At 41.3% G+C, this 22,989-nt stretch overlaps 1 protein-coding gene across 7 annotated transcripts in view; it reads right to left on the bottom strand.

Moving 5' to 3' along the window:
• Positions 1-22,989, bottom strand: part of dgkg (diacylglycerol kinase, gamma) — a 105,401-nt gene that overhangs the window by 74,447 nt on the left and 7,965 nt on the right. For 2 of the 7 annotated variants that reach the window (XM_086220746.1, XM_086220745.1), the window contains exons 2-11: positions 19,854-20,357; positions 13,936-14,012; positions 7,862-7,882; positions 7,149-7,299; positions 3,853-3,915; positions 3,235-3,498; positions 2,010-2,162; positions 1,518-1,567; positions 1,184-1,258; positions 470-589 (exon numbers count right to left, since the gene is read on the bottom strand). In XM_086220746.1, coding sequence (XP_086076872.1) covers positions 470-589; positions 1,184-1,258; positions 1,518-1,567; positions 2,010-2,162; positions 3,235-3,498; positions 3,853-3,915; positions 7,149-7,299; positions 7,862-7,882; positions 13,936-14,012; positions 19,854-19,920 — 1,041 coding nt within the window. In that variant the 5' untranslated portion in view covers positions 19,921-20,357. The remainder of the gene's footprint in view (positions 1-469; positions 590-1,183; positions 1,259-1,517; positions 1,568-2,009; positions 2,163-3,234; positions 3,499-3,852; positions 3,916-7,148; positions 7,300-7,861; positions 7,883-13,935; positions 14,013-19,853; positions 20,358-22,989) is intronic. The other 5 variants (XM_086220748.1, XM_086220747.1, XM_086220750.1 and 2 more) reach the window with 5 other exon arrangements.

Genomic DNA, 22,989 nt, shown 5'->3' with positions numbered 1-22,989 from the left:
AGCTCCTTCAACTATGTCCACTAAGACCTCTGCTAACTTGCATGTGGAGAAATACTTTAATCTTGCTGGATTCCTGACTTACCAAATATTTTTTTGACCAAGTTGATCAAATTGCGATAGTGACAAAAGTCATTTTATGGGGTTTGTACAATGTCAGTTTAACATAAATTATTCATCATGCAACAGTAGCAACAGACTAGAACACAGCAATGTTCTACACATTAAAGTGAAGATCTGTATGATGTTGTAAATGTTTTTTCCCCCCATTTTACTCACTCACTAAGCCCCTGACATGTTTCTAGACCAGCTCTGATTATCAGGTTTGGCACTTAAAAAGAAATAAAACCCCAGAACTCAAAACCATCTTCACTGTCATCGAGTCAGTTGGGAGGCATGAGGTTGGGTGAGTTGAGAGCCCCTAACAGAAGCCCTGACATCTGAGGGATTGTACCCTCAGTGGTGCTCGTACCGTATCCATGCCCAGCAGGACTAGTAGGGGGATGGTGGTGAGGCCTCCTCTGATCCACTCCTCCAGTGTCACTGATCCGTCTCGATTGTAATCGATCTCCTCCATCATTTCCTTCAAAATCTATAGTGGCGGCGATATAAACCAAGAGATTTAACATGCCAGTGAACTTCCACAACAAGGGCTTTCAAAAAAGACATTTCCATTAAGTCATTATTTTGAAGTGATGTTTGAATGTTAGCTAACCCTGCTGATTAGCATGTATCAGACCCCTTCACAAATTGGAAGTAGATCGACCATTATCAGTTGGGAAATATGTCATATCAACAAAATGTCCAATATGCAACCCTATGTAGTACAGGTGCTAGTTTGTGTAGCTCTTGATGATCCACGTTTGGAGCTCTAAAATCAGCACGTCAACTTCCATCCATTTGCTATACTGCTTATGTGTTAAGGGTCGCAGGGGGGCTGGCTGGAGCCTATTCCAGCTGACATTAGATGAGAGGCGGGGTTCACCCTGGACAGGTCGCCAGTCCGTCACAGGGTCATCAGGAGCAATTTGGGGTTCAGTATCTTAATCAAGGATACTTCGACATGGTCACCGGAGGAAGTGATGCTTCGGTTGCTAAATGGCCACTCTACCTCTGAGTCACACTGACCCTTTGTCTGACCCAGCACACAAAATTTCATTTTGTTGAAGCTGCTTTATTTGCCTACCGGCCGAAGTTCTGTTGAATCCCATTCCAGATACTCGGCCACATGCACCATCTGATTGATGATGCGATCCAGCTCCTACAGAAAGACAGACACTTTTACCTTCTATATAAATGATCGCAGAAACCAAGATGAGGAGATGCTGGGGAGTGTGATGTGAACTATGTAATCCTCTGTTTACATAATCACATCAGCACGAGGATACGAACATGAACAGAACCATCACAAATGATCTCATGTAAACACAAGTGCTTAAGTTCCTATTCTTGGAGCTGCTGTGTGCCGAGGGCGAGGTAGAGGAGGGAGATGCAACAGCACAGAGAATGAACCCACTCACCGAGCTGTCCAGAACGCCGTTGCCATCTGTGTCATACAGTCGGAACATGACTAGAGGGGAACGAGAGAACAGAGATCCCATGGTGACTCAGACGCCACCAGATAATTATTGGCTCTGAGGCGCTATAACATTCCTACTCTCTCAGGATGGGGTTAAAGAAGTGGAGAGTGCTATGCTTAGATCCGTGCAAAGGGACCATTTAGGCCAGATTAGCCTTGTCACTCTGCACCAATGTGGCCTCGGATACTAAAGTCAGACTTGCACAGCAGGGCTTAAGCATGTTACTGACCTGGCCTACGTGGGAGGTGTAACCTCCATATCTAGAGCCCCAGGGAGGCAGCCAGAAAAGGAGAGAACAGGCTTGTTACTCTGGCTGTCAACCTGAGCTGAGACCAGCAGCATTCACATGCACACAACTGCAAGCGACAGTTGCTTCCACTCCGCGTCCCCCCTGAGAGGAGCTGACCCTCTACCTGCATCCCTGTCACTCACATTCCAGCTTGTCCTCTGGCGTTCCCCTCTCGAGAAGGGAGAGATAGCATACAATGTCTTTGAGAAAGACCACCTGGGGTGACGGCAGGGGGGATCCTTTCTGGGGTGATGGGCTCCTTCGCAGAGATAAATGCTTCTCAGATCCGCTTCTCTCTGTTGATGTACAATACAAGTGCTTAAAGTTACTCACAGCAGCCAAAAAATGAAGAAAGAGAGCGCTGGAGAGGAGGCTGAGGCAAAATTCTGTAGAGCATACAGGCAGGATGATGATGATTCAGACCAAAAGCTATCCTGAGGTGGGGTGATGTACCTGGAGCAGGGCGCCCAAAACTTTTTCTCTTAGTGGGCCACAACTCAAACTGAGTGGTGCACTTAGGCCAAAAGCTAGTGTGTATCCTGTTGTTAAAATGTCTTTTTTCTTACTTCACTTGCACCAAATGGACATCCTGTACAAAGTGTCATTCTGCTGCCTGTTAAATATAAATATCAGGTTTCCTGCATATTGTATATATTCAAATGCATAAGAACTAATAATCTTCTAACCCTGGCCCAGAGGGAACAAGTCACTTTTTTGTCAGTCTCATTTGGACGACGCTTGAATTACCTTGCACATTTGTTTCTTGGTTTATTTTTGAAAGTTTTCCCTCAAGTGTGTCTGTTTTGAGTGCAGGCTCATTTTCATTTATCCCGTCTTTGTCAAGTCCTCCTCCACTTAAAGTATCTCAGGTGTGCTGAGTGTGTTTGTTTGTTTTTATTTCTTTCTTGCTTCCTTTGAGGAGGTCCAGCACAATGCCATATTTTGGCAGCTAATTGTGGGGGCCAACTGTCCTGATGGGGGGTGCTACAGCAACTAAATTGAAAAATCAATTAATCCTCTGTCTGTGCTACAACTTTACTTCCACAAAAACTTAGCCTAGCTCCTCCCACACAGCAAACCTGCACAACTGCAGGGCAATATTTACATGCTTAAACCACAGTGGTTGGTGCAGTTCACCAGTCTGTGGAGGTCCTGAGCATAAAAAACCCTTGTGCTAGAAGTTGATGTTTCATAGTATGTACTAAGAGCAAGTCTAAACTTCAATAAACATTAGAATTAGCCAAATATACTATAAGTACAGTGATATTAGTATGCTTGGCACAAACAAATACCTGTGTATGTATTTGTAAACATGAATATGATTCCCTGTTCTGAGAGGTCATGAGAGGACAAATTAGCTAGCCTCACCTGGAGAGAGCCTCGGTGAGATGGGGGGCCGAGCAAGACCAGTGTTGGGGGTCAGAGCGTTTCTGCTACTATCTGATGTTTTGGCCTGGGCACCGGGTGAACGGTGGGTTCCCCCAGGCGTGTGGGCCCCCGTCCCTGAATGCTGCGATGAAGAGCGAGATGAACAAGGGGAGGTGGTGGCTCCAGTACCGGTTGTGCTCACCACACTAGAGTGTTCTGGTGTGTGTCGACCCATCGCAGACAGGATGCTTTTTCCATTCATTCCTTTTGGTACAGGCGGGGCGGGGAGGAGGGGGGTTGCAGATGTACAGTGGAGGATCAGAGAAAGGGGACGTTGCACAAGATCCAAAAAAATGGTTAATAGAGGAAAAGCTGTGTTAAAAGGTACGACACAAAGAAATATAAAATAATCAAAGTACAAGAAAGCAGCAAGAGACAGGAAGCAGGTAAACATGTTGAAACTACAAAAAAAAAAAAACAGCCAAGACAACCAGCAAGAGATCCACTGATCCACAGGTGGAATAACCACATCAACACAACACAGGAGCAGGAAGTGTTAAAGCCCACTAAGATGACCCTAATGACACACGGCTGTTGTTGCTGCTGCAGCTCGGGTACCTGTGATGGGGGCACAGGCCACTTCAGTCTGAATAGAGATACCAGCATCAATGGAGCGGGCTTCTACCATCAGTCAGTGTTTCCAGGAAAAGAGAGACAGCAGCAGGAATGAGGGAAGATTAGTGAAGAACTCAGAGAGGAGTACCGAGTACGTTCTCAAAAACATACAATTATTGCATGGTAGCAGCAGTACAATACTTTTTATTTTAGTGTCAAGAGCAGAAAAGTCCTATTTTGATCATTTCTGGCAGAATCCAGTAAAATCCTTCAGATGACATTGTGACGAATGAGTCTATATTCATAATACGATTAATTACAGCCATAATGTTTGTATTCCTCATGCTTCCCACCAGGTGGCAGTGCAGACTACATGTACTGTCTCTCTTTGAAGGTGAACCTCTGATCTCAAACACACATTGATGCAGCAGTCTGCTGAAATTCCTTGTCATGTGCCCTAATGTGATCATTTACATGTCAAACGATTTGATGAAGAGTGCAGTGATTTACACTTTTCACCATCGCCTGTGTGTAGACAAGTAGCGGGACGCATGATTGACACACTTGTGTACCAAGGCCCAAAGAAAAGACTCGCAGAACAGGAAATTCAAGGTCAAATAATGACAACCGTAAGAGAATTAACTGCCCACGCTGGAGGAAGATCAGGATTAAATAATATCCTGAAGATATTCTGTGACAACAGATTGCTTTGTAAATTTAACTAAACATGGAAGCACTGGAGGGGAATACAACACGGCCAATGCTGACACCATGTTCCTGTCCAGTGTTGTGCTGATTTTACTGGTAAGCTTACAGCAGATGTGTGAGTTTATTTCTCAGGACATATAAGTCTGTATCTCCCAGCAATCTCCACACAGTATGACATCAGTGCATTATTGCTTTTACTGATTTATACAGTGGCTGAAAGTACATTTACTCAAGTACATGGTCCAACATTAGGATACCTCTTCTCATGCTACTATATTTAACTTCAATATGAAACCTACACATGTAATGATGTTTTTACACAAACATTTAAAATCAATACAGTTTATCATACAGTATTGTACAATTTTATACGGTGAAATGATGAGTGCATTCATCATTAACTGACATATTTTATGTTTCCAACTTAACATAATTTAGGGACTGATAATTTCTTTTTTTCCATTTATTTGTAATGTATTCTGTTTATTTTACTTTGACGTTCAGACAAAAGGAAGGAAGAGTCTTTTGTGATGGTATTGTTTTCAGGATTAATACAAACCAAACAAACAAATAAACAATAATAAGCAGATAAATCAACCACGTAAAATGATTGCCGGATGTCCTCCACAAATACTGCACAACTTCCCTTCTTCAACTTCCCACAAATCCCCTTGTACATGAATGTATGAGTAATAATAATCTAATGACAGAGAAAAATCACAAAATAAGCCCTTCCACTTGTACATTTTCTATGTTACAGTGACCTATTTTTACTTATTTCCACCTAAATGCGAGCGATGCTAACTTCTGGCAAAGCCTACAAAAACATGGGTTCCCTCCAACACTTGTGCCAGAGAATTTTCAGAGTGGAGTGTTTCAGTGATGGGAAAGATCTGAATATTCCGTCATTATGTTTGTGTACTGAATCAGAATGTCAGCAGTGGGACGGTTTCAACCTGCGTCTCTGCAGAACGTCAAACCTGGGACAGGACAGCAGCTATTTGAGGCATTGTGACTCTGCTGCTGCCCCAAAAACTCACGCTGTCACTCACATTTCTCCTCTCCACACTTGTTGCCTCTTACTTTACAGACTTTATCCCAAAAGAGATGTATAACCCAGCAGTCCATCTGTCTCCTCAGCTGCTCAGTATTGAGAAGCAGACAAGCAGAAGAAGTGCCAGGGCCCACGCAGCACTCACATGCAAGGGCAGAGGCAGACAGGACGCAGCCCGATTCACTTCAATGAAACCATGTTTGCCTTGACCATGACTTTGCCCTCCATCTGACTCTCTCCCAGTAAAGAGGTGATGATTTTTAAATAACTGAGAGAGCTCTCTCTGTTGCAACCTTACATGAGGACATGTCCATTTCTGTATATGCACTTGGTTCAGCTTTAGATCAGCTCTTGCAAATTAGCCATGGCTAGAAGAAAACACCTTTTTTTATGAAGCAATGTCTCTGCAATTGTCAGCAGATTATTTTACTGACTGCAAACACAGGTAAGACAATCTGCCAGTTCCCTGAACAAAGTTTGTTGAAGTAAGATTCTGTTGTCTTAAAAAAAAGCCCTTTAATCTGTGATTTTTGTATTTTTTCCAGAAATTAGACCGTTATACCTCACAGCACTGCAGTGCTGAGTCAGCCAAATGGACTTCATTTACCTGACTAGCGTCAAAACTTGGAATGTCAGTGATTCCAAATGCAAGAACAACAACCAGGTATATATTTTGATTACTAAATTTAATTCAGTAATTACATTAATTAATTTAATAATTTAATATATTTTAATTCATATTTATATTTATCAAATTATATCTACTACAACATAAATTGTAAAAGTCAGGATTTAAAAAAAAAATTACACCTTCATAAAGATTTCATAGGAGGAAAAACCACTTCATGAAGTCCTGGCTGATTTAAAGAGCTACAATTATTATGTTATTATCTTTTTGTTATTATTAAAACCATTGGTGAGATTAATTTTGTTAAATGGCTTTTTCATTTTTTTGAATTGAGGATTGCTGTGTCATGGTGTTGGGTGGGAGGAGTGTGGGGTTACAGAGTTGAATGATGAAGTAAAAATTTTATATACATATATATAAATAAATACATATATATATATATATATATATATATATATATATACTGTATTTATATTTTTAATTATAATTTAATATTTATTATACTCAGGTATGGAGAGACATGTTCGCCAGCTAGCTAGCATGCATGGGTTGTAGCATCCGTGTTAGCACTCATGCCTAACAAACGTGAGGTTGTGAGCGTGGTTCCCTCTATTTTCCTATACACAAAGTACTCATGCAGATTGCCTCTCATTGCATGCTTTTACACACTGATGACTCCACATACAAAGTGAGAACCTGCCCACAGGGGGGCAGCATTCCATGTCTTGATTACAAACAATTAAATATTTAGATTCTGAGACCCTAAATGTCACAGTTTTTATTTTCACAATCATTGCAATTGGAAGTAATTTTGAAGTATTTGAGTCGTTGATGCATCAAAAGGCGTGAGGCGTGCCTCGAGGACAGAGCTCTCTGACTTGTATGCTGTACTATATGAAAAGAGCTTACCCAGCAAGCTGGTTCCTGCTCGAGACTGATCTGGAGAGCAGCCTCCAGTCTTGCTCTTGAAGGAGGTGAAAAGGTGCTGACACAGCTCCTCTGGGATGTCGTTCTCCAGGTACGTGGCCATGAAGAGCTGGAAGCCCTCATAGTCGATGGGCTGTGGAGGACAGAGAAGGACAGACGCTTTAACAGAACTCGTCAGGCGCACATGTGGTGATACTAACAGTCACAGACAGCTGATGTGATGAACTTTTTGGTTCAAGTTGTACAGCCGTAAAATGCAACACTTCCTTAACAGTAACAGCTCCATGTTGAAATGGTTATAAGCCATTCAAGTTTTAGGTCTGGCGGTCACGTTAAATGTCCTGTCTTCAGGACCAGTCGGAACATTTCTCTAAGGTTAACAAGGGCAGAATGGAGGACTGGAAACTGCATCCTAGTGCTTGGAGGCCTGATTAAAATGAGGAAAGCAATGCAGACAGTGAAATGTGTGTTATCAACTGTAATCCCTGATGGAGACTGTTAATGCCCCTTCCATTTACCTCCCCCTCCCCTTTATGTCTGTAGTGACACTGAGCTCAACAACCACATGAACTTCGCCCTTTCCCGTTCACCATCTGCAGCAGATGACATGGACTTATGTTAGTGGAGCGAATGAACATGCAGTCCACTGACACTGACACCAGACCACATGCAGAGCCCAGCGGGCCGAACCTTACTTTGCTGAGAACGTCTTGCTGCTGTTAGACAGTTGAGATGATAAAAGAGGAGAGGAAAGCGGAGTGGGTGGAAGAAGAGAAGGGGTTATCGACTCTCTGTCAGGTAACATCTTCGATGGAGACGTTATTGGTAGACCTAATTTCTGCAGACCCTCAACCCTAAACTGAAAAGCCGGAAGTTATCTGGTCATACAATTCAACCGCTTCAGTGTACGTGGAGGAAGTCTTGACCCCACTGTTATTTTAGATTAAAGGTGATTTATCATACTGAAGAGCATGATGCAGTAGACTAAAAAGGTATTAAAGGCACATGCCAACATTTTCTATGGATATATGTGTATTTACCACTTTTAGAGCCAGGCAAGTAGGTAGAAACCCATCTCTCCTCTCTGTGTGCATTACAGACCCCCACCAGATGGCTGACAGCTAGCTTAGCTTAGCCTGCAACGACAGCTAGCAGTATAGCATGGGTCCCTTTTCTCCATATTGGTTTTTTCCTGCATTATTATGACTAGTAATGTACTTAATAGTTGTTGTGAAAAAAACAGATAAAAATTACAATAACCCGATGTAAAAAAGCTTTTTGTTTGAGAGAGGCCATGGCCATCTTGGCAGGAAACCCTGCAACCTGCAATAATTTCCTCCTCTCTCTATTTTCAGTACTCACATATCAGTTATCCTAAATTTTGGAGGTATTACAGGACGTGAGTGATCGTCATCATAGTGTTTAATGATCCAAGCCTTAATTCTTAGGAATCCTATTTGTATCACATAACTGCCGCGCTCACATGTCTTGTCTTCCTGCATAAATAAATGATGTTCTCATGTCAGTCTAGTTCCACGGTTACTTTTATATCTTCTCCCAGAGGAAGCAATCGCACTACTTCTATTTATGGCTCTTTGTTCATTCTATGGTCAAAGTTTCCTCTCATGTTTCAAATGGGTATATACAAACAAGTAAATACACACAAACTTATCGAACTTAAGTAAATGAGCAAATTAAATGAATCTTTTCCTTCCTGCGATGAGCGTTTAGTTCACACCAAAATAGGGCAAAGTAAAGCTAGTCCTTTTTAAACATATCAAGACTTATAGAGGAAAAGTGCTTCTGTGTGGTGATTTTGGAACTGACACCCATCACCGTGATAAGAATCCTCCCTCAGCTAAACACTCGCTGTTGACCTAACCTCAAGAGCTCCAGAAGCCAGACACATATTATTCATATCACTCGCCTCTCCTTATTTGGCCAAACAAACCACGAGATTTTAATTTGCTGTGCATCATGAAGCACAGCAGGTTTATATATATACACACACATACACACATATTTATACAGATACGGGAAGCCAAAAAAAAGCTGCATTGATATTTTTATATATTTCTCTTAATACATCAAGATGAATTTGTGGAAATTCTTGTCCTTGAAGAAACATTTTCTTTTTTTTCTGATGAGCAAGCTCACATTCTAGGCTGCCAATCTGTAAATATCTCCCAAGGGCAACTATGACACATTTGCATGGTTCAGTTCATCTTTTTCATTTCAGGAGAGCTGCTTGAGAGATTTGATTGACTTTTTTTTTATATTAAATGGAAAGTGGACTATTGAGCTACTGCCCTGTCTAAATTAGAATTATCAGGCTGAAAAAGATAGAAAAATATTTGTCATGAGTCACTCTGTGTAGTAAATGTACTGTACTGCTTCTTTTTTTTTTTTTTTACAATTATACTGCACGTCTTACCAGTCTAACAGTAGTTTCCTGTACTTTATTACTACTATTCATTGTCAGCAGGATCACAACATTATCGAGAGGCATATTTTCACCAAGCTTGCTGGAGGAAGGAGGAAGAACCCAACACATTTTGGGACAGAGCACCAAACTGTGAGTTTTAATCAAACAATGCTGCCTTGATGACAGTCAGCTGAAGACATTTGCAAGCTGGTTCCCTCTGGTTGTAGATATGATCCTTCAGCAACTGGCACAAGTCAAAAGCTAGAAGAAATATAAAGTTGGAACACATGAAATGACCACGTTCTGTTCCCACTGCACTACACGGTGGCATCATGGAAACAATACCACTGTAAATAAACTGGGATTCTCTTTTGGGGGGGGGGGGGGGGGGGGGGCACGAGGTCCCACAGCATTAACTAGTTAAATTAACTAGGCTGATTAGTACCGAGCATCAAATCACTTTTATCGGCACTCTAATTTGTAAATAGTCGTTTAATTCAAACTTTTAATACCTGAGTTGCAACTCATTTTTAAATCTGGAAAAGAGCTTTGATTGGAAAAATATCAACACAACTACTGATAAACTGGATTATATTTTCATTGAATGAAAGAAGCTTTTCATGTGCTTTATTTAATGTTTGAAAAGTTAATTCAAAGATTTGTAATGCTGTATGTAATCCAATCTTTTTTTCATTAAACTTTTTTTTTTTATCTGTACTGATAAAAAGTGGTACTCAAGGAAACAGTGAGGTACTACAAGTAGCTTTTGTCACTTAATAACAATAAAAAAAACATGAACAGCTGCCCTGAATGCTACACTAGTGAACCACCATGAAAGAATCCTAACTGTCCACTGACATGTGTCAGAGGTGTTGGAGCGCAACCTATGGCAGCATTGATGTCAGAATGCTGGAAAGGTGTTGGCTTAACAGCACAGCAACAAACAGTTCCTTCATTCTGGTTGGTGATTCTCCTCCAAAAGTAAAGCAGACACTTGTGTGACCTCGAGCGCATTTAACAGCAGGGAAACAATGTGGACATATTATAGAGTGTCTGTCTCTCAATCACAGAGAATCATGGCGCTGCTGTTGGGTGTTAATTTGTTCAGTGGAGACAAACAACCAGTGTTTCAAACATGTTCCTCGTTGTGGTCTGACCACTAACACAGGCCCTGAGGTGGTTCTACTGCAACTAGTACAACACAGTGATCACACGCACACACACACACACACACACACACACACACACACACACACACACACACACACGCACGCACACACACGCACAAGACCATGTACATTTTCAGTCTGGTTCTTATGGTGGCAAACATCCAAGCGAGCCGTTAGTCATGTCGTCACAAATACATGCTGATGCTTCGAAAGTAGAAGTGCTAATGAGGAGGGAGGGGTGGGGGAGGCAAAGGCAAAGGGAGATATAATGGAGTGTATACATGTGACAACAGCAGAGATGCCAGCACAGAGAGAAATGTGTTAATTAGGTGAAATGTTTATCCATTCTAATAAATATCCCGTGATCTATAATGTCCTTCCGCCGGCTGATTTATGTAACGACACAATTACTGCAACAGATGAGTCAAGCGCATGAGCCACACATTTCCAACACGTTACCACCTCTTGTCACCTTGCATCTGGTTATAACAGAAACACCACATGGGTGGGATGTTTTTTTTTTGTATAGGCTGCCATTAATTCAAAAAGACTACAGAATGTATACAAGTTTGACCCCCTTATGTGTCACGCAATGATGTTATTATTACACGGTGATAATTCTAGGAACCTGCTTGAAGGTGATTCCAAACAAGTAAGAGACATCAGGTGGTATCTACCATTCAAAATTACAAACCTAAATGAAAGATTGCAGATTTCATGGAAATGTGCCTACTCATGGAGGTTATTCCCTATCTTAATTCAAGAGAATATTATATTGATTTGAGGGCATTATTTCTTGATTTCACGTTCAGATTTTTGATATTGACTCTCAAAACTCTGCTCTCGCACTCAATTTTGCTCTGCTCGTGCTCAAACTGTGGGCTCGCACTCCGTTATAACGCTGCTCTGCGCTCAAGCACTATGCGAGTGCGTTCGCTGTACAAGGAGTGTCGCATACCAGCGGGCACACTTTCAACCGGGTTTATCCACTCCAGCTCTCCAGGGCTGTATTAAATGTGGTTCCCTTTACTTATTTTTTTGATGACGTTTGGAATAAAATATCAGTTAATCAATACACCAGCGCTTGTGCTTGCCATTACATTCGCTACATAAAGTATAACAATAGCTGTGTGGCACAGCAGTCCTTCTTGGTGTACTGGAGAAGAAAATGACGACACCTTCATGATGAACAATGAAACTAGCGGCGGGAATCTATCTGACACATCTCTGTCTCAGAGTCAACTCAGGCAAATTGTTTTTAAATTGATTGAAATGAACAACATATATATATATATATATATATATATATTTTTTTTTTTTTTTTGATAATATACCTGGTGTTGTACATCACGTCAACACGTAATCAACACGGACACAAAGAGCAGGGACAATGTGATTGGTCAATACTAGGAAGGAAATCTGCGGAGCAGCATTATAATGGAGTGAGAGCACACAGTTTGAGCACGAGCAGGGCAAGTTTGAGTGGGAGAGCAGAGTTTTGAGAGACAATATCACAAAATCTGAACGTGAAGTCAATAAATAATGCCCTCAAATCAATATGACATGCTCTTGAATTAAGATAGGGAATGACCTCCATCCCTAATGTCCATTTTGTTTCCTGTTTAGTGTATATAAAGCTTGATGAAGCTGCTAGTTAGCTTAGCTTCTATGAATGCTATCACTTGGGAGTGGGAGTAAACTTTCTTAAAAGTCAAATATGCTTTTCTGCCAAAAAGGTTTTGCCTGCATTAATAGTACTAGGGTTGTGCTCAAAGACATAGTTCATCTAAAAATAAAAATAAGGTCAATATCTACTCATCCTCATGTCCATAGAAGATCAGATGAAGTTTTTTTTTAGTCTATAAAACACTGCTGGAGCTTAACAGGAAAAGGTGTCACAGTTCTCTCCAAAACCATTGAAGTCAATTGTAATCAATTTTAAAATATTGCAAAACACAGTAAAACCATAAAAATGCTACCAGACTGCTCGTCAGGAGTGATCCAAGTGCCGTTAAGCTTCAACATGCGTGTTGCAATGGTTTTAGAAAAGTAACGCTGAAGCCATGTTTTTAGCCTCACTGTTCACTAAAGCCCAGAGCTCCCCACCATGACATCATGTTTTTATTGCTCTTTTATTCATCCACGAACACTTTGTTTTTCTGACAGATGTTACTAGGGGGATTTGAGGAGTTGGCTCAAATCACCACGCCTGGTCAGGAAAGTAGTTCTGGGTTTTTGTTTGACTCTAGAATAACAACACCTCATAATTGTCCGTTTTTTCAGACCAAATTTTTAGCACAAGCTTAGCTTTGTTAATACAGGCAAAGAACATTTTGGATTGTAGTGTAGTGATGACTTGAGTCTTAGATGCTGATTCTTGTCTGTTTGAGGAGACAAGAGGAGGAACGGACTCATCACTGTTTGCAGCTTTAAACCTCTGGCTATGTTATCACACATAGCCAGAGGTTCTGAGTATGGCTGGAGGTCTTGCCTCCAGTTCATGCTGCATACACCAATGCCAATGTCTGACTTTGCAGACGGCAACCCAAATGTAACTCCCTCCACCTCCACAGCCTTCACCATTGCTAGAACTGAGAGGTTTCTCTCTTTTGAATCAATCACTGAGTATAGCAGGCTCTGGCAAGCATGCTGTGCTAGCGCCAGAACATTAGATGAGCAGGGGCAAGACGCCAAACTAAAATGCATAGTGTTGCAATCTATGGTTAGAAGCTTGAATTATTATTAAGGAAAAAGAAATGAGAATCAAAATGGGAAAAAATGCCAATATATTGGAGAGTCCAGGGAAGCTGCTCCAGCCACTGCCTCCAGCTGAGAGCTGAAACGCTGACGTCAAAGGTGGTGCTGACGGTGTGTCTACAACATTTATCTAAAAACAGGTGGAATGACTAAGCATTTTGGTGATTTGTATTACACTGAAGTATTACACAGAGAGTAGTTGTATCAGTGTGAGAATGAAACACAGACAGAATATCAAAGAGAATATGACAAATGGGATGAAAGCAGATGAGTGGTGGAAGGTGTAGAGAACGAACAGTGGTGCATGAGCACACATACAAACACACACGCACACACTCTCGCGTGTGCGCTCAAACACGTGCACACACACACACACACACACACACATACACACACACACACACATACACACACTCACCTGCTCAGGATTGTATTTGGAAAGAACTCCTCCACCATGAAACTCCTCCAGCACATCTTTCAGCTTCTTTGTAGAGTCTGAGGAGAGAAGAAGAGGAAGAAGAGAGGAATTCTTATTTGCTTTGATACACTTGGCTCACATATGAAACCTGAGCAGAGTATTTTCAAGCGAAGGGATCATATCAAAGTGTGCAAACACACACAGATTCCATGGTTTCCAATCTTTATGAGATCCTGTACCCTCTGAATCATCTGACCACATGTTGTATGCTTCCTCTACCTCCACATATGGGGCTAACACCACCTGAGGCTGGGATAGCAGTGCTAATATTAATACTAGTCTAATCTGAGCTGATGTACTGCATCCGATGCTGCTCCCATGGACTTAAGTTGAGATTGTTTCAATGATTTATCCATATTTGTGCATTATGCAACATCTTGGCTGCTGAAGAGCCCAGTTTTTTAACTCAGGAGAAAACGATCACACAACTATGGCACTGAGTGCACACCTGCAGAGACCCAGCTTGGTCTGCCTCTGATTGGTTAGTAGTACTGGCTAGTTAGATGGATCAGGGTTGGGGCCAATTTGAGGACGAGAAGGGATATAGGGGGGAAAACAGTTTTTGAGGTTTTTGCATAAAACCTGACGTAACTGTGCATACAGATCTTAAGTACACATTGCCTATTGTGACAATCATGGTGCAAGCCAAATCACTCAGAAGAAACGTCTGTTGTGATCAAATACTATGTTGTCCTTTCTATGAAGAAGCACCACACCAGATCCTTGTTTGTAAAAAAATCCACATATTTGTTTCTCTCTTTCAGATTCTACCACCCTCTCCTCATGTGTCACAGACCCTCTGTACATAACATCACCTTTAATGATCTCCTTCCATACATCACGTGTCAAACGTTTACAGGTGACAAATCGACACCAGTGCACAGGCAAATCACCACACACACACATATGCCTGTACACGCTCCAGACCTGATGCCACCAGCTTTCAAAACCACCCATCCATCCATTTTCTACCTCTTATCCTGTTAAGGTCATGGGGGGGCTGGAGCCTATCCCAGCAGCCCTCAGGCAAGAGGCGGGGTTCACCCTGGACAGGTCACCAGTCCATCTCAGGGCCAACACATAGAGACAGACATCCATTCACTCTCACAGCCACACCTACAGTCAATTTAGAGTATCAATCAGCCTCGTCCTCTCTTGATGTCTTTGGACTGTGGGAGGAAGCTGGAGAACCTGGAGAGAACCCACACAGGAACAGGGAGAACATGGAGACTCACACAGAAAGATCCCGTGCCCGAGTCAGGACTTGAACCTGGAACCTTCCTGCTGCAAGGCAACAGCACTGACCACTGCACCACCATTACCTTGAATAAAGTATTGTATTATTTATTTATTAGTATTTGAACACTGTCAGGAATGTTGTTTTTTTTAATGCAGGAATGTGATACAATATACCTTCGAATAACAAACACAAACTCTGTAATTTAAAAATAAAAGTTTAGCAGAAAAGCAGAAAATCATCATACTTATTAATATTAGGCATCTTTCTCACCGATTAACTAATATCAGCAACACAACCAGTTTATTGTTTTCATTAAAAATTCCGATAATTTTCCTCAATTAATGCATTCATGGTTTGGTCACAATAAACTACTACTACATCACAGTTTCTTTCAAATGCCGTCTCAGGGCTGTTTTATCAGACCGATAGACCACTATCACATAACGGAAAGAAGAGCAGCAGGTTCTGATACTTCAAAACCTCGGTTGCAGAAAATCACTTGAACAATCAAGCCAGCACCAAAGGGTTGCAATCAATTAATCAACTAATCAAATCACTTCCATTTGATTATATGTTTTTATAATGATATTACTCCCTCACAAGCCCCGATTCTTACTTACTTACTCACTCGTGACCTTCATTAAGTCCTTGATCGATCGGCTGCTTCCTGTCTTTTCTCACCTTCAGTAAAAATGAGACATTCCCATCCTGCAGGGGTCTTTTCAGTGGGCACATTTGTTTTGATCACAGTCCTTCTCTAGTGCAGCCAAGCTAATGAACGCTATAGTTTAGACCACAGTGACAGCATCATAACTGGGGTGAGGATTAACCTAGATTGCTGCTCTGTCCAGTGCAGGCTACTATGGACAGCTAAACACGTTACCATGCTTCCAGAAGTGGCATTTAGACTGTAAAGCATCAGCAGCTAGTATTTCTGGGAGTAACACCCAATAGATCAGAGCCGTGGTCTCAAGGAACACTCTTCTGTGACAGTTAACAAACTCAAAGTCTGGGGGTTTCCCCCTGCACCTTGATACTGCGCCTACAGTACAGTTGGGATTATACATCTATCTACATCGATACAGTATTTTACTGATCAGTGATCCAATTAAATTAATGTCATATCAAAACACTGATCTATACCATCCATCGTCATCTTCCGCTTATTCCTTACAAGTAAGGGTTCCGGGGGGGCTGGAGCCTATCCCAGCATCTACGGGCGAGAGGCGGGGTACACCCTGGACAGGTCACTGATCTATACCACCATATCTTAAAAAGGCATCTATGTAAAACTTCAATTAAAAGCAGAGTTCAAAGGAGATACCTGTCCAGCATAGTGTTAATACACATTTTTGGTAAATGAAGGTCAGTCTCAATTAGAAGTCTCCAAATGTTTATTATAATTTGTGCCAGCGTCATAAAGATTCAGGAGGCTCACTTTTGTGTCATTTTAATTCACTCCAGAGTGATACTCCTCTCAGACACTTTAAAATTCAGCCTGGAACTTCAATAACTTTTCAGACTCCTTATTCAGTTAATCCGTACTGATCTTGACTGTCTGGTATCAATCACAGGTACCTGAATCGTATCAAATCAAAATCCTGTCATGGCAGACTTTTTCATATCAGCAAATCCAGGATTTCTGCCCAAAGAATCTATATAATATCATACAGTGGTGAAACTGATGATATCCACCCCAAGCATGATGCAGATCAAGCCATACACATACACTAGACCCTATCTTCAACCAGACCAGCAGTCTCAGTACACCGCCTTTACACACTCACTGGCATCACCCTCCTAGGCATCTGCATTGGACTCATTGTAAAAGCCAAGCGCACAAAAGAGGGCAACGGCACCCGCTACAGTACATGAGCACTCCTCTGCCCAGAGACAGCTCAGCTCAAAGAGCAGTTTCTTAGAAGAACTGATGCCAAGACCACAGAATGGCACAACCAGCACAACCTGATGGATGGAGACAGGAATTAATGTCTCGCTTCCGGTCACAACCGACACTGGGCTTTTTACGGAACATGGAACCGCCTCAAAGGTCAGCACAACATCTAGCTGCATGAAATGCATAGTTCTGCAAATGCGTATGTCTATATATCACTTGCTATGTCTCTTTGAAATGAAACCTGGTGCTGACAACCAACTACAGGAATAAATCTTGTTCACTCAATTCCAACTTTTAAATATTCTCATTAACCATAAACAGGACCATGTAAAAGTGGGACCGATGCATCATTGATCATCCTCAGTGCTTTAGTACAACAGTGATGACCTGAAATAGTTCAAATACTTGTTATGGCCAGAATTGATATAGTCCATTAATTGACATTAATTAGATGTTTTTTTCACTTGACAGCCCTAGTAATGAGTAAAACATTCATTCTACCTATGGAATTCGATAGCTGCTGCCTCACTTCACAAGCAATCACAGCATAAATCATGTCTGCAGGTTATGACATTATTTTACTTTAGGCATAAAGCCTCACACACCCATACACACTCACAAACATGTCAGTTTTAAGTGGACAAAATCAAGTTTCAGAACCTCTCTCAGTGAATTGTAGTTTGCTAAAGACTGATTTCTGCATGACTGTGCAATTCCTCAGCCGACTGGTTTGTGTGAGAGAATAACACTCTATTTATCCTCCACAATGACAGAATCCACCATGGGGATGAAGGCAGGTGCTCTTTTGACTAGCAAATATTGTTGTTGGCCACGACTCTTAGTCTGCAAGCTATGAGCGACATTTTGAAGCAAATAAAACAACACAAAAATATGGGGGAATGATGTCACATCAATCATTCTAGCTTAAGTCCAAGTCCAGTGTTTGCATTGGGTGGAAGAGACCAACTATAACCCTGCTGTGATAAATATTTGTTTTCAAACCAACATATTTCCTCTGTAATGACTTTCAACATCTTAGCAACAGAAACAAGCACGTCATCTGTGAAGATCTACAAGAACAAATGGATCTCCATGCAGCCTTCTACATACGCAAATAATCATAGACAAATAAAAATCGAACCTGTACATTATACACCACTACCCATCCATCTATTCTCTATACCACTTATCCATTCAGGGTTGCAGGGGGGGTCTATCCCAGCTGACATGGGCAAGAGGTGGGGTTCACCCTGGACAGGTCCGTTGCAGGCCATCAGGAGCAATTAGGGGCTCAGTATCTTGCTCAAGGATACTTGGACATGGTCACCGGGGGAAGCGAGGATCGAACCAGTGACCCTTCTGTTGCTAGACGGCCACTCTACCTCCGAGCCATGCCGCCCTATACACCACTAGCGTGCCACTTTTTCAAATTTATTTCTTATGTTACAAAAATCTGTTCCGCTGTTTATAATGCTCAAAAAAACTGGGTGGTAATTGAGAACTAATATTGTAGGCCTGTTTAGCAGTTCAACACAGGTGTATATCATTGCATAAATTTTGGCCCCCCTCCACTCATCAAGGTCAGGACTCTGGTACGCGAAAGCTCACTAGAATGGCTGTGATACATTAAATGCAACGGGGTCACACTAGTTTTATCAGTTATGCTAACAACAATACTTACATACTGTATAACAACTATGACAGGCAAAAAAGGTTTAGGAAATAACCACAGACATAAAAGTTTAGTAAAATAATTATTGGGTATGCACGATAACATCAGCACAGTGTTGGTATCTGCAGATATTGGTCACTTTTTAAATATACATCTCTCATTTGAAGCAGCACGGGGGTGCAGTGGTTAGCACTGCCACCTCACAGCAAGGGGTCGAGCACGGGGTCTTTCTGTGTGAGTCTCCATGTTCTCCTGTGCCTGCGTGGGTTCTCTCTGGTACTCCAGCTTCCTCCCACAGTCCAAAGACATCAAGAGAGGACGAGGCTGATTGATACTCTAAATTGACCGTAGGTGTGGCTGTGAGAGTGAATGGTTGTCTGTCTCTATGTGTTGGCCCTGTGATGGACTGGGTGAACCCCGCCTCTCGCCCGAAGGCTGCTGGGATAGGCTCCAGCCCCCCCGCGACCCTTAAACAGTAGAAAATGGATGGATGGATGGATCTCTCATTCACAGTTCTCTTTGATCATCAGTAACATCAGCAACAATAACTTATCCAAATTATTTGTAAATTATGAGTGACATGGCTGTCAAATTCACAGTGTTTACAGGTTTTTCAGTATGTACAGTATGTGAATGTGTATTTTACCAAAATACATACTGTCGCCCTCTTAAAATAATCGCCTAAGTCATTTTTTTTCAAGTTGTTCAAAGAACACAAACCAGAGACAAAACAACACAAGGAGTTGATTTAAGCAAAAAAAAAAAAAAAATGACAGGCAATTATTTGAAGAAGGTAAAGATATACAGTATGTGTTTAGATATTGTTTTTTTGGGTAACATACAATAAAATCTTCTTGTGCCCATTAGACAATGAATATCACATTATCTTCTTTCATTTGCAAATAAGACCTTTTGAACTGCATCAGATGCAGATATTCTGTACATGCACAGATGCAGAAACACGTCAGACGCACATCCAAAAAATAAAAAAACAACACCCCTTGGACACAAAAGGAAAAAAAAACAAATGTGAACATGTGGGTACTTACACTCACTGTACTGTTGCAGCTGGGTAAACTCAGCAGGGCTCAAACAGACCCAGCTCCCGTCTCCCATGCTGGCTGAAAGCCAGGGGTGGGGCTGTGAGTCTGGGAATGTGTCAGTCCACCAGTGCTTCTAACAGAGTAGATGGTTATCCTTGGGTCAAGTTGTGGAAGCAAACTGAGGCAAAGCGTTTTGGGGACGTCATCTCTGCCTTTCTTCAAAAAACTTACATTGATGGAAGGGGTGAAAAACTCAAAAATGTCCTGAGAATTTTGGGCAGACCAACAATTAATTTCTTGTTACTATAAAGCCAAAAATGTTTTTAAAAAAGTTTTAAAAAAAATTACCATTATTTAATTAAAATTTTTAATGACCGAATGTGGCTTTGAGAGGGGATAATATCAATTCAGATGAGTCCATAAAGATGTCTGATTGTCGTAGTAACTAACAATTCATGACTCAAAGATGGCCTGCGCTGTGTCAGCAGGCATGCAGCAAAAGTTTCGCACCTGAAAAGAGAAAGAGAAAAGGGGAAGGAAAACATAAACATCATCACAATTGTCAGAATAAATAGAGCCAGCAAGGCTGCTGGGCATTATGATATGATGTCATGATATGATAAACTGGCACTCTGATGGCTAACAATTAAAAGAAAGCTGCTTTTTGCTATGTTAATTAGATCTACGTGCCAGTTGTAACCTGCTCTTCCCTGGTTCATGCTACACAAACTCAAACCTAAGGTGAGTAGGTTAGGAAAGTTACTCCTCACTCTCTCTGTAGTTTGTATTTGTGAAGAGAACAACGTCATTTGACCGTGGTCAGCTTCAACACAGCAGTTTTTTAAGTTAGTTCAGACTGGCTCGAAGAATCATCTTTCTAAATAAAACATTCTATATTATACTTCAGGCTTTGATGTTCTTCCACTAAATCTTTCTGACTGTAAATAAATCCCACACAAAGACCAAACCGTCAGTGACTCAGACTGTGTGTAACTTTTCTTTCTCCCACTCAGTTCAGTGGTTTCAGTTGTAGCAATGCCAACTGGCACAGTTACACAGTGATTTGACTGACGGGATTTTGTTTAGATGTTCATAGAACATGTGATGAATGTGAGGTAAACATCTCCCGGTAGGTGTGCAGATGACACATTAGCAAACTGTCCGTCGTACAGTATTACATCGCACTGTTACTTTACTGTATGTTACATGAGTTACGTTACATTATGTTGTTACCCTACCTTACCTTATCTTACTTTACATTACACTGCTGTTTGTTGTGCTACCTTATGTTACCCTGGTGACATATGTCATCTTATTTTATATTGTATCTCATTATGTTACTTTATGTTATGATATAATATATTATGTTACTCTACCTTACATTAACTTTCTTTATGTTACCCTACCATGTCTTACCTTCCGCAACTCTGCTTTGCAGTCCATTACTCTACCCTATGGTATCTTACTTCACATTAGCTATGTTACATTACATTGGATTAAGTTATGTTACGTTTCTATACCTTACCTTAACTTAAAATGAGACTCACATAGTCAAAGAAAATTCTGACTCACAGCTGCAAATCAACATTTTCAAACTTGGATATTTGGGCTTTCCATGCATTCGTGTGTGATTTCTAGGTAAGATAGATGTTTAGATTAAAAAACTGGTGCTTGTCTTGGATATTGTGACCTCCTCAAATTACACACAAATCATTATACACATATCTTTTGTTATTTTTCATTTGAGATTGTGAATCTGTATTCTCTCCATTTCAAAGGAATTTGTTTCACTTTCTAAAATGTTCTTTTTAAGTGTTTTTTTTTTGTCCAAATGTATTTTTTCAGATGTTATGACCACACTGATGTTCATTCAGCGTGGGATGTCATCCAGAGAGGACCCGACAACAACAGACATGTTCCATGACAGCACAGCAAGAACAACACAGAATCTCTCCACACTTTAACCAGCCATAAAAGTAAAGCGCTGTTCTTACTTTACCCCTGATTATGCTCCTCCTCTCTTCCTCCTCCTCTATACTATCAGCTGCTCTCCTCAACCCCTGGACCACATGCAAGGCAGTCTGTTGTACGCACTAATGTTTACTCATGGTACTAACAAAGGAAAAAGGATGATCAATCTTTATGTAGTCTGTGACGAGAGACAGAGAGTGAGGCACGTGCCAATCAAGCGTACAGGGCCTCCCCTCAGTGCAGAGAGGGATTCTGTTTTGCTCATGAGGTTGCCCGGCAACTATGACGTCAGTGCAGCGCACGACAAAGAGAGACACCACGACAGACACAGGCAGAGAGATAGATGAGAGAGATCACAACGGTTACTGTGAACAGATGTAACTACGTGATAAGCATTAATTCTGGGTCTTCTTCTGGTGTTTGTCCTCAGGATACTACATCATGTTATGCAGGTCATACGCTGTACAAATTCTTAACACGATGGTTTAAAATTTGCACAAAAGTCTTATTCACTCTTGTTGAGAGTTACATGAGAAATAAAAGTTTGATGTCAGGTTTTAGCCACCTGCAGGGGGGAAGCAGGATAAAAGGCTATCTGTGTCTGTCCAAATCACCAGCATCATGCTGTGGCCTGTTTGATTAGTTTAACATGCAGAAATAGACAATGAGTAAAAAAAACCAACTTGCCATGTGGCAGCCAACAGAGACTAAAGCTTTCAGCGAAGAAATACGTCTCTGTCGAATCTGCTGCTTCAGTGGTGAGGCTTTAACAAGCATTAATGAATCACAGCCTCAGGGTGTGAAGAAATAAAGAGACAGAGGAAAGGAAAGGGCTTATTTACACCTCCACAGCGCATTGTGTTCATTCCAGCAACTTCATCTGTTTCCTTCTCAATGGCTGAAAAAGCAACTTAAGCTTTTGTTTTCATTAAATTAGCAAAAAAAAAAAAAGGAGATTCAATAAATGGACAGGACAGTGACTGACAGGGAAACAGGAAAACTTGAAGTGTGTGAGTCACGAGAAAATGTAGTCCTTTTGTAGTCTAGCATTTTGGGACAAATGTTGGTCTCACATTCATTCATTCACACAGCCATGCTGTCATCATCGACTTGGCTCAGAGGGTGACGAGTGGCCGAATAAAAAATAAAGAGAAAATAATAGTATGTCATC

Source organism: Aulostomus chinensis, chromosome 12, assembly GCF_037954235.1.
Source record: "Aulostomus chinensis isolate RoL2024-O1b breed Wild chromosome 12, RoL_Achi_v1.0, whole genome shotgun sequence".
NCBI lineage: Eukaryota > Metazoa > Chordata > Actinopteri > Syngnathiformes > Aulostomidae > Aulostomus > Aulostomus chinensis.
This window is presented reverse-complemented; position numbering and strand designations above follow the sequence as displayed.